Source organism: Ixodes scapularis, unplaced genomic scaffold (genome assembly GCF_016920785.2).
Source record: "Ixodes scapularis isolate PalLabHiFi unplaced genomic scaffold, ASM1692078v2 PGA_scaffold3__209_contigs__length_174095766, whole genome shotgun sequence".
Classification (NCBI taxonomy): Eukaryota; Metazoa; Arthropoda; class Arachnida; order Ixodida; family Ixodidae; genus Ixodes; species Ixodes scapularis.
The window spans coordinates 69,023,149-69,036,013 of NW_024609868.1; the positions used below are offsets into that span (position 1 = coordinate 69,023,149).

Sequence of the window (12,865 nt, forward strand, 5' to 3'; positions counted from 1 at the left end):
TTGATGACTTCACTAGGCAGAGGCTCCGCATGCAGGGATGATTAGGCACTCTTGAATGGTGTCCGTCCTCGAAGATAGAGGTAACAACGTCGTTGTCCGGATCTAAAGGCGCGTTCACACTCTTGCAACCGAGTACGACCGAGAAAGACTTCTTGGGACCGGATGCACTGGGCGGAGCTGGTCCTAAGAGATCGCAAGAGGCTTAAAAACCGGTTTGGTCTCTCTCGGTCGCACTCGGTTGCAAGAGTGTGAACGGGCCTTAAGAATATCAAACAGCACAGTCAGTACAATATGCATAATGTGCCACCGCCGACTGAAGACAGAGTTCGTGGATGTGCGCGTTATATAGCACGGATGATAATCACGTGTTGATGACATCGTGATGAATACACCAGGCAGCCGGTCCGTATGCAATCATGATAATGCACTCTTGAGTGCGTCCTCGAAGATAGGCTTTACACCGTCGTGTGCCTACCTAAGAATTGCAAGCAGCACAGTCAGTGTAATCAGCACAATGTGCCACCTCCTGCTACCACGTGACATTCGCGAGCAGGCGCAAGTGGGAACAAGGCTGGATGAGCCGAGTCAGACGAGCCGCGGAGCGCACGGAAATGGGGGAGAGGTTGGCTAGCTTGTGAGGCTGCCCTTTTCTCATCCCTCTCCTTCGTACCGGCTCCGTCGTCTGCTACACAAACACAAACTATTTGTCGAACCTAGACGAGCACTGCCACGGTTGCGGTGCAAAAAAAAAAAAAAAACATGAATTCGGCGACACCGAAAACATACGCTGCAACAGATACGGTACGCCGCCAACGACGCACGACGTTCAGGCGCTTGGCCAGGGTGGCGGATGGCTGCGACGGCTGCTGGTGGTAGCTGCCCGCGACTCACGCGCAACCGCGGAGGTGCAACGAGAAAGCGCGTGATCTGTACCGAGGGTTCCCAAAATTTTCTGCCGTCGTGACTCTGTACGTATTGCAACAGATCAATTGCGCACAGCCGATCAAGTAAGATCATCATTTACTATCTCCAAATCCAAGTTGAAATTCTGGAAGGCGAAACCAATGAACAATCCATGCGAACACCACACAATCTATCTTCAGCCTCGGCATTAAAACGAATCAATGCCTCACTATAAATCTGCAATGGCGCTAACAAATGAATTCGTTTACCTCCAATCACTCAACTGCCCCCTATACGGCTCTGGTGATCGCGAGATTTCAAGATGCCCAATCGAACTACCAGTCCAAAATAAACGATCATGGCTGACAAGAGCACGGTGCAGCTTTAAATGTGGCAAACGTAACTGCATTGCTCGTGTTTCTCATTCAGCTAAAAATGGGACATGTACCAGCGGTGGAGGACACCACATAACAAGTCTTTGTGATGTGCCTCGTCCCACTTCAGCTACACAAGGCAACTCTCGATCGGGTGATAATTCCCGTTGGAACTCCACTGCAGTTGTAAGCTCTCCCATAGACGCCGCGAAGCAAGGAAAATCAGTTCTTGAAACCGGGAAGGTGTGGCCACGTACAAAATACCAAAAAGCCCCGACACCAGACTTACTTGACAGCGGTACCAAAGGACCTTCGTGCGTAACAACCTCTCCGAAAAACTAAAATGTCCGGTTCTCGGCAATGAAGAGCTGACTGTGTTCACATTTGACAATGCTCGACGACAATCGCGTTACAACTGTCTAAGAGTTAGCCTCGATTTACGAGGTCAATTCAATGAAACTGCCATAACGCTGGAAGCGTTAGAAATCCCCGAAGTATGCACGTTCACCAGCCCCCCAATTGACAAAAACCTCCAGGCCCAACTTCGCAGCGAGGACATGCTATACGCCGCTCTTGCGCTGGAGGGCCTGCCTCGTCGAAAAGACATAGGTGTTCTCATCAAATAAGATGCCTATTGGAAAACTGTCACAGCACGAATCAAACGTTTCAACGACCTACTCCACCAGTTGACCCGACCGACGGCCCGGCTACCGACCGACCGACGCGGACTTCGAGAAACTGTCGACTCTGACAACGCCCGGACTTTCGAATGTTGCGTAAGCATGCTCGCCACCCTATTAACAGCTGAAGTTTAAAACATTTGCAATGATCTCCACATACAGTGGAAGTTTATTGTAGAAAGAGCACCACAGTGGAAAATATGGTGAGAGCCAGTAATTCGAACCACCAAAAATATTTCGAGAAGAGCACTTAGACACAGCAGCTCGACATTTGAGGCTCTGCAAACTCAGCTGTGCAAAGTACAGGCAGCAGTAAACAGCTCACCCCTAACTACTCTCGGATCACATCCTTCAGGACGCCAACCCCCACCACCCTCAAACTTTCTCGTAGACAGGCGCCTCACAGCATAATCACATCAACTAAAGGAGTGCAGCCCATCTTATACGAAGTAGAGCCTGCAAAAAGCAGCCAAGCTACGCCAAACCACACTCCAGCCCTTGTGGCGTAGATGGAAACCAGGGTTGGGCAGAAATACTCAAAAATGTATTTGGAAATACAAATACTGGGATACATTAAAATAGTAGCTAAAATACTGATACTAAGATACGTCTGTAAAAATGTATCGCGATACGTATCGGAAATACATTTTAAAAAGAGGCAAAAAGTATTTGGAAATACAAATACAGGAATAAATCTTAGGGGGGGCAGAAATACAAATACAGAAATACTGATAGTGCAATACGTTTTCCAAATTTTTTGAGACGCCAACTGATTTGAAGCTTGAAGTTTGAAGTGGATGTTTTCGATCCCGAAATTACTTTCCTGTAGGCTTGGCACTTTGCCTTGAAGGTAGTGGTTTCGGACGACAAGGCGTCTTCAATGGGCCCAAAAAAACGTTTCATCAAGGGCTGACCGCGGTCCCTTTCATGACATCCTCTCTGTCTGACGAGGGAATCCTGTCAACATTGATCACATGATGTCACGGTGGAATGAACTAGTATTCTTTATCTGTAGGTTTGGCCTTGAATATGAAACATTACCACGCTGCTGTATGAAAGGACAATACGTACTTTCGTTGTAAGTTACCTAGTTGAAGAACGTGCATGCAGTGTCATTTGGAATTTTTGAGAATAGTGGGCCACCTGAAGCATCTTGGAATACATCTGTTATCTTCTGTTACGGTTGGAAAAACGATATGGTAGCGTCCCTGTTCTGAAGGTCCTTACTACCGACCCTCCGCCACCGACGCACGAATTGCAGTCCTCAAGTTTTGCCTAGCATTATCCAAACAGAGACCTGTTGGATTGCGAGCTGATATTTCCAGCACAGGTGCGAGCTGTCCGAGAAACAGCGGTTTCGAGACGAGTCGCAGGAGTACGTAGTCTAAAATGGCACAGCGAAGCCACTTCTGTCCTCCTTCTGGGTTTCGGATCACCAGAGCAGCGGTTCACATTCACGTCGGCTGATGACGTACCCTTGAGCCGTGCAATGTTACGGGCGCAGCCGCAGATGCATTCGAATATGTGTTGAACTTCACAGCGTGCGTCTTCCTACTATTTCAAGTCAACCACCGCCAGGCTCGTGCTGCAACGGAATGTGACTCAGCTTTGCCGGCTGGGTGCACTGTGTACGCTAAGGCGAGAGAGACGGTCAGCAGCGGACATTGGATGCCAGCCAACAATGACTCAAGAAATCCCTACGTAAGGACCTGCGGCAGGAGATGCTCTGACTCCACTCCTGGCACGCCACCTGGTTTGAGGTCCCGACTACGGAACACTTCTCAGAAGAGAGAAGAGGACGTATAGACAAATGTTTTGCAGAATCAAAAGGAACCTTGGTCAGCATAGCAACAATGCCCCAGCATCTCCTGGACGCTGGTGCCCTCAGAAGTAAAAAAAAAAAAAATGCGCTCAGACTTGTTTATTTTTTTTTTCCGGAAACGGGGGGGGGGGGGGGGAGTATTTCTCATGAAATGCAACGAAATACATTTCATCCTGATTGTATCGCGATACAAAGAAACATTCCAAATGTATTTCGATACAGGAATACAAATACTGGTGAAAAAAATGTATCGCGATACAGAAATACAGATACGAAATGTATTTCTGAAATACTATCGCGATACATTTGTATCGCGATACTGCCTAACCCTGATGGAAACATCAGCAGCTTCGTTCAGCTGATCAAGGACCAGAGAAACCTGGACCCAGAGTTAAGGCTCGCTCCTTCAGCTGCGTCGACTGCGTTGCGCTGCGATGCGTCGTGCAGTACGGCGCTTCCCCATTGGCTCCTGGTAAGGGTCGACGTAGCAACAGCTCTGCGCAAGCAGTCTTAAACCAGTCAAACGCAACTGTGTGAACGAGCCTTAAAGATTCACGACATCGTCATCCTTGAATGACGATAAAACCCAACCCAGGCTGTGGAAACTCGGTCGAGTTGCGGCTCCCTTTCCCAGCCGAGATGACGTCCCACGTACTTGCAAGGTAGTGTTTCCTGACGGGCGTGAAATAAACAGGCCCATCCACAAGCTCTACTTCGTCGGGGCATCAGGAACGCCAACCCCGTCCCTGTAGAATTTTGTGGAATAAAGACGAGCAGGAACGTGTGTGGGGCAGATATTGGAAGTGAGCGCGAGCAGGAACTATGGCAGGATTCTAATAAACGGCCCTGCACTCTAAGAAAAATAATCCGTTCTTGAGAGGTTCTTCGGCGCCCCAAGAACTCTTTCAGCTCGTGAAGAACGACATTGCCTCAAGCACTACCGCCCGCTGGCACACTAGAAAGGCAACTAGGCGAAGAAGAGCCCTTTCGCATCAAAAAACGGAGCTTAAGAGGACCCCATATAGGTTTTTCACTAACAACCTTTTTAGGGGGTGCTTAGAAGAACTTTTTAGGGTGCGAAATAATAACAAGCCGAAGCACCCCTAAAAGTTGTTTTCCGACCAGAGCTTTTTTTTTTTTCCTTCGAGTGTACGAGACGGACGGGTCTGGGTCCCTTCCCTAACAATACTAATTAGTTAAATATTTAACTAAAATTACCTAATGAACTTTTTGAGTTAGTGGAAATAAACACACGGTTCGGATTTGAAACTTGCTGAGCACCGTAAGAAACCACGAAATACACTATTTCTGAAATATATAAAGCACGTATAGCATCTTACGAAATAAAAAAAAAAAACAAAAAAAAAAACACGCAATTCGAACGCGTTTTAAAGTTTAAGGTTCGGTTTTCTATATTTTGCTCCAGCCCCATCCGTGGTTAAGGCTTGCAGCTATCGCACTTCTTGCCCCCCCCCCCCCCCCCCCCCCCCCACCCCCTGAAACCCCAGTATGATGGAAGGACGTACGGGACACATGCCTTGCGCGCCTACGCCACCGGAAGGTAGGACTTGCTAAAATAAGTTGATTTGGTCGTTTCGTATGATGCTCAGCAGGTTATTAATCGAAACCATATGTATATCATTACTATCTAAAAAGTTTGCTCGTAAATTTTGCCTACTTATTTAGCTAATATTTTTTTGCAGTCCCTGACTTTTACCGAAACTGGCAGTTCGTTTCCACGTTTATTTGTTTTTTTTTTACTCTATTTTAATAATTTTGGAAGTCTTCGGTAAAACACTCGGCATAGGGTGTCTAGAACGAGTCCCATCACTGTAAAACGAGCCGGAAAAATCGACGCCTGAACCCGGGAAAATGAAACTTTCACCGAGTATGCATTGAGATAATTAATATTATCTCGTAAAATTTCAAGGCGTAGCTTTCTTCGGGTAAAAAATAAAGTGAGACCAACAAATTTGCCAGGGTCAATGGCAGACGGGTTCGCAGACGACCGTGTTAGCGATTGTCATAACTTGCGGCGCCATCTCCCTATAGGCGCAGCGAGCAGACACTGGTTTCGTTTTCACGCCGCATGAAACAGTGGGTTGTACGAATAGTATTGGGATATGCACAGGAATCGCCACGTTTTGCTTTTCTAAATATATTTCTTACGGTCCTATATGTGTGAGACAAAATGAGTCTTGTTCGTAAAAAAAGTATGTACAGGTTGTCACAAAAGAAAATTTACACGGTCTTTTTTACCGCAAAAATAAACTAGGCATCGCCGAACGCTCATTCTCCGCCCAAAGGTAGAGCTAGAGGCCACAACCAGATGCCAAAGTTTCAGCCCGATCCGATAACTTAATCAAAAGTTATAAGCGATTTTCTGAAAATTTCAATGGGAAAATGGCGGCCGACGAAGCTTTCAAACACATGGGGCTCTAGGGCACTAGAAACCGAAAACGGGTAAAAGTGGGCTCAATTTTCCCATTGAAATTTTCAGAAAATCACTTATAACTTTTGATTAAGTCATCGGATCGGGCTGAAACTTTGGCATCTGGTTGTGACCTCTAGCTCCACCTTTGGGGGGAGAATGAGCGTTCGGCGATGCCTAGTTTATTTTTGCGGTAAAAAAGACCGTATACATTTTCAATTGTGACACCCTGTACTTACCCACGGAAATATCTCAAATTTAAGTGATTCAAGTGCGGAAGCGTAACTGTTGGTTTTGTCTCGTTTTCCTCATTCATTCGTCTCTCCGCCATTTTCTTCTTAGGACTTCTAAACAAATTTCTCTCCTGGAACGTCTTCATTCCCTTGTCACGGCTGACGTACGGAATTTACCTGGTTCATCTCCTATTCCACTTGTTGCGCATGGCTAATACAAAGACGGCAATTGACGTGGACGAATATTTACAGGTAACAACATGTTGGGTATATTTAAACCGGTTTTGAACTCGATGCGTGCACATTAATATGTTCATAACGAAAAATAAATGCTAACTATAAGTAAATGCAATTTTAAAAGATCATTTGTTTCGCACCAACTTGTAATATCTGAAGCTCTGACTTGCTGGTCACAAATAATTAAAACTTGAAATACCGTACTTACTTAAAAGTAAACAATAGACAGAAGTCTGTCTGGTTGGGGGAAATAATTATTAAAATACGACAATCAAACCAATCCTCAAATCGGGGGCCCAACATTTCGAAACCTGTTCGACTTCCTCTTCAGTGGCGACTATGGAGAAAAGGAGCCGCAATCCTCGTTTTCCTCTTTGGCGGAGGCAAATGCGCACGACCCCTTCTTCCTCTCTGGCCGTTTTTTTTTTTTTTTTTTTTTTTTGTTATGACACGTGCTGGAGCCCGTTCACATACACGGATGGCAGAGCGCCAAAATACCCATTAATGTTTGTTGGCGTGGTCTGAATGCGCCAAGATTCAAGGAAGAGCCTCCGGCGAGGGTTAGTTTCAATGTCCAGGATGCGCGTGTTTACAGAGTCAATGCGGTGGTTGTTTATTTCACTGTGATCAGTTACCGCGCTGCGCTTTTAATCAAAGGTGCGCACATGAGCCTTGTGTTGACGAATCGGTTCGTGATAGTTCTTTGTTTTGCCGATGTACCAGGACGGGCACTCCGCGCAGGGAACCTCGTACACCACTTAAACAGTTTATTTCCTCTGAACAAACTAACTTCGAATTGAGCATGGTGCCGGAAGTAAGACTTTCTTTTTATACTTAGAAGTATGATATGTTGTAAGACATCTCATGAATAAAATGAACAGTCTTCACGCCTAATCTACCACTTTAGGTTTGGGAGAACATATCTTAAAGTAATCTCTGAAAATATAAGGTTTCCTCTTTGTTGTCCTCGCTGTTAGTATTGTTTTCTCGAACATATCAAGTACATTGCTTTGCGCAGCTTTCTAAATTAACATTAATTGTTTTTTCTCCGAATGCGCCTTGAAGCTTAGTCAGGATGGTGATATGAGAAATTTGAGTAACAATGAAGACTAATACACACTAGTTTCGGAAAGGGTCTCTTCTTCCCCGTGTGTACAACCGACAGTTTCCAAACGGCTTTTTTTTTTTTTTAGCGCATCACAGGAAAAAGAGAGAAAAAGAAAGGACAAGGAAATTTAAAAAAAAGTGAAATTGTGTGGGTACACGCGTATTCCCTGTGAAGCAAAGACGAGTAAAAGTTCAGAAACCGCACACAACCAAATTAGTAACTTGTTTTGTTTCGGTTTTACGTTAAAACTATATAAAATAAAAAATACAAATAAACTTGTTTTGGCTCATTCGCAGCTCTCCCCTTCGGAGCCGTATCCCACACGAACAGGCCCACATTACTACCGCACAAACAAAAATGGGAAGGGGATTGTAAACTGAGAAGCCAGGGGTCGGCTGGCACAGGCGGTCGCGCGCAAAGTCCCTAGAAGTCGCGCAAGTGGGCGATTTTTCTTCAAGGTTACCCCAGCTCAGATGGTCATCATTTGAGCCCGTTCTCGTTTCGCACTTCTCAGTTGGCCCTTCTCAAAACAACCGTTCTCTAAAAGATCTTCTCGGTTTGACTTGTCGCATTTGACCTTTTCTCGCTTCGTCCTTCGCATTTTAGCTCTCCACATTTGGCCTGATATCGTTAAGGCATTCTCACTTGGCCTCTATGGTTACCTATAGGCGTTTCGCCGTTCGGTATTGGTTTTTCTTTACAGCCAAACGTTACAGTAGAACATTACAGATCTCCCTTTCAAAAACCGCTGATAAAGCACATTCTGTGCTGAGAAAATTGCTAAAGCACAAAGGTGTTGGCGATGGAGCACGAATATATCGCCGCCTTTATAGGCCTTTCCAGCGCCTATCAGACAGGCAAAAAATGCTGAGTCACTAGGCTGTGGATGAGGGCGCGGCGTCTCATATTCCGCGAGAAATAGCTTGTGCGCACGCGCATAACGTCTTCCACAGCCCAGTAGACAAAGATGGCAGCGCGCAGAAGGCGATTATTGGAAAGGTCTATAGTTGTGATAGGTAGAGAATGCACATGTTCTGCCTCCAGCACTCGATCGTTGCCTTCCGCCAATAAAACATATGAAACGTATTGATCGGCGTCAGGAGATGGAATGTTTTATTTACACAAACCAGTCATTAATGTGCAGATAATCGAATTAAAACGTGGTATAAAAGCTCACTTTGTCAATTCAATTTTCAAAAACCTTTTTGTTCATGTACATAATCATCTGCATGTGCAGCGTTTCTGTTCCCGACAGTACCTGTCCAGTTTCAGACACATCTTAACTGAGAGAATGTTTTCTCAACATCAAAACTTCCGTTTGAAACGCACAGCAACGTCAGCGAGCTATTCGGGAGTCTTGGGCACCGCTTTCTTATCAAAAGCGCTCAAGTAAAAATAAGGGTTGTTTTTAAATATTTTTTAATATTTTTGCATTCCTTCTGTCATCCGCATTTTGAAAAAGTTTTGTTAATAAGCTCTATATTTCTACAACGCCAAGAAACGTGAAAATGGTGGAATATATCTGAAAGTATGTAAGGTACCCCAACAAAGTAGACCCACTCGCAAAGCCGCGAAAGCATAACTTCGGCAGGAGCATGCCGAACTAGCCCCATTCGGTCGTAGCGCAAATGGACAAAATGAAAATGAGCCCAGTTGCGAAGAAACTGATTCGGAAGTTATGAGATGCTCCAAACGAGATGGACCAAATGAGAAGGGCACGATATGCGTATGGCCCAAATGAGAATGGGATGTTTTCAGATAACGGGCAAGATGAGAATGGGCCCAGTTGCGAAAAAACTGGTTCGGATATTCTGAGAAGGTTTCAACGAGAAGAAACAAATAAGAATCGGACGAAATGCTGATGGTTAAAATGCGAAAAAAACATTTTGAGATACACCCTCCTCCCCCCCCCCCCCCCCCTCAAGCCCTACACACCACAAAATTGGAAAAACAGACACCGCGGGAGAAAAAACAAGGAGTGGGGACACGGGACCGGAGGGTTTTCCTCGTGTAAACAGAAAAGTAAATAAGAGGAGCAACCAGTGACGTGTGAAGAAAGCAAACATTTACAGTAGTTTATAAAAGTGTCCCTTTGTGATATTGTCACCAAGTGTGCCCAACGTTTTAAATTTAGATATGTAATAAGACCATTTTTCTGTGTGATGCCATTCCTAAGTCCACTTTCCATTATGATTATCTTTAGGTGTCTGGGGCTGTCATGTTGGAAGTAAAGTGTTTAGCTATAGGTGGAGTGTCACTTATTCGCGATGTCGAGTTTGTGGCCGTAAACTCTCTCATTCAATAAAATTTTAGTTTCCCCACTATATTGTATATTAAACAGCGTAGAGTTGACAACGTACGTATATCACATTAGGAATTGTGCAGTCGAGTTGCTAATTAACATTTAAAAACAAAAACAGAAACGTGGCTCGATACTCTATCAGCGGTCTGGACAAAATGGCAGAGCTGACATCTAGTACCCAAGCACAGGCCACACCCAGCAGACCTTCAAGGTGTTTTTATATACGAGGGACACTGCATTCCTCCCCGGCTAGGATACCTACGGGATGTGGCAAAAAGAGGTATTAAAAATAAAATATTTCCTTACATTCATTGCCTGTTTGCTAATAGAGTATCAAACCACGCTTCTGTTTTTTTTTTTTTTCTTTTTTATTAAACATCAACTTGATTGCACAATTTTGAATGCAAAATATGTAATCGGCTTGTTTTTTTGTTTGGGATACGGTTCAAGGTGAGAGGTTCGAATGAGTCAAAAACAACTTTCTTTTCATTTTTAGTTTTAAGGAAACAAATGAAACAAAACAAAAACAGAATCTTTTTTAGTAAGTTTTTTATGTGCAGTTAGTGTACTTTTATTCACGCTTTCATTCTCTTTATTTCACCGGGAATACGTGTTCCTACTTAATTTCCCTTCGTTGTGTTTTTCTTTCTAATTCCCCTCCTTGTCTTTTCTCTTTCTCTCTTTTGCTCTCATTCCCTGAGAGAAAAATATTTGGCGAGTGCCGGTTGTACATACTGAGAAAGGAAAGACTCCTTTCGAAACGTTTGTGTATAAAAGCCTCTTTTGTTACTCAACTTTCTCTTAGCGTTTTTAATATCTCGGTGAAAAGTATTTTTAAGTCGATTCAAAAGGTTCACGAGGATTTCTGTTTTCCTAAGCCAAAAACAGCGTACGGAATATCGAGAGGTACCGATGCTTCGATATAGTTTAGTTTAACACGAGAGTTTAATATTAAAAATACCCGATCAGTTTGTAAAAGAACGTACAAACTTAAAAAAAAAAAAAAAAAACTTACTTCTCCACCGATTTGGTTGCATTCTTCAACGAAAACAAAACTCAACTGGATCTCTCTAAGATCTTCCCGAAATCCTCCCTCCACTATAATAAAATAAACAAATGAGTTAGAGGACGCCAAGCATATTAATTACCGGAATTAGAATAGAACATAGATTCCCATTAATCAAATATTATGCACACAAAAAAAAAAAATCCAATTAATCCGCTGCCTCAGCCTCATGATTGTCTCTGCTTATTGCAGATAAGGAATTCCATTGGCACGTTTGGACTCAGCGTTTTGCTGGCATATCTTCTCTACCTCACCTGCGAGGCTCCCACACAGCACTTGTGTAAACTGCTCTTCGCCCGTCCCAAGTCAAACCCCGTTACCACCGTGTCGACCACCGAAACAACCCTTAAGTAAATACCCGCGACTTCAGCAACACTCTATTTCTAAATGATTCGCCCACGGTGAGAAGTTATTTGTTGTATAAAAGAGAGAGCACGCATTTAGCATATGACCTTTCTTACTCCTGGAGGGCTATATGTTAAAATAAAATAAATGTATATTGAGTTGTCTCTTTTTATATAGGAACATTCGCATTCTTTCGTTTTGGTCGGGCTTTTATTGGAGATTATATGCTCCGACAGCACAAAAAACAGGGTCTGCTTGAGAATAACACATTAGGAAAGATTTCAAGTGTGACACATAGGACCGCGTGCGACGTGCATGCTAATAAAAAGCAGAGCATACGGTGACTAGCGTTTTCTTCTGGCGTTAAATTACCATAAAGGGTTGCAAAATCGGCGGGGTTACTGCATTGCGCCTTTTATCAAATTTGAAAAGTTGTTGAGACACCGGTAGTGAGCATATAGCACACTTCCGTCTGTGCGTTACACCACTGGTTTTGAGACATTTGAGATTGTATTAATTCGATTTTTTCGGTTACTTGTAACACTAGCCGACGCCCTCTGAGTCATGTAGGGTGAATAAAACCCAAGTATAAAAATCCGAAACAATTCACATATGCGTCGCTTCCGTTGACTTCCACGAAAACACGAAGGACCAATCAAATATTCTATGGTTTACGTACGCTTACAAGTCAGCATGCACCGAATGTTTGCTACAAAGCGATTGACTATTGAAAACATTACCGCTAAAATAACAAATATCGAGGAGGATGAAAAAGCAGTGGCGCTAGACAGCTATGATTTGTGGTTTCAGCCTCTAAATCTCTTATGCACCGGTGCAAATAGGCAGAGATACACACGCCATTTGGAAATTCAGTCTTATAAACAAGTGACACATGTTTGTAGCTTACACATAACGAAAACACTTTAATGCGCCTGCGTATACACTCATCAAATCATAGTTAAATACATTCTTCAACTTTAAGCGTCTCGTCAACAGAGGACATTTAATATGAAAGCATTCAATTTGAATTAATTGCATAGCAATTTGAGACCTCGAGTGTTTACGCTCTTGGGACTTCGCTTTTGAAATCACATTCCGCAGTTCGCAATATTTTTAACGCCATCCCATAATAGGAACCTGTTGTCACCCATGCTGCTTGCAGCGTACTTTGAGGGTCTTTCATGGGGTGTCCTTCGGCGGCGCGAGTTGCAGCATCAAAGGGGTACCTTCTCTCCACAACGACCACCAATCTCAAGTCTAGATTTGGCATCGCGTGTTCCTTCTCCCCCTCTTCGGCGTTCGGTTAACGTAGCCCGCGGTCAAGCGAAGAGGCTACTGACTCGAAACGCATCGAGGAGAGGACC

The 12,865-nt window shown here is 44.0% G+C and overlaps 1 protein-coding gene across 1 annotated transcript in view; it reads left to right on the plus strand.

Annotated features, from left to right (window-relative positions):
- The window catches only part of LOC120841603 (nose resistant to fluoxetine protein 6), a 39,130-nt gene extending 27,620 nt beyond the window's left edge, over window positions 1–11,510 (plus strand). Inside the window, exons 12-13 of the mRNA XM_040501696.2 lie at window positions 6,553–6,695; window positions 11,349–11,510. Coding sequence (XP_040357630.1) covers window positions 6,553–6,695; window positions 11,349–11,510 — 305 coding nt within the window. The remainder of the gene's footprint in view (window positions 1–6,552; window positions 6,696–11,348) is intronic.
- Window positions 11,511–12,865: the final 1,355 nt, after the last annotated feature.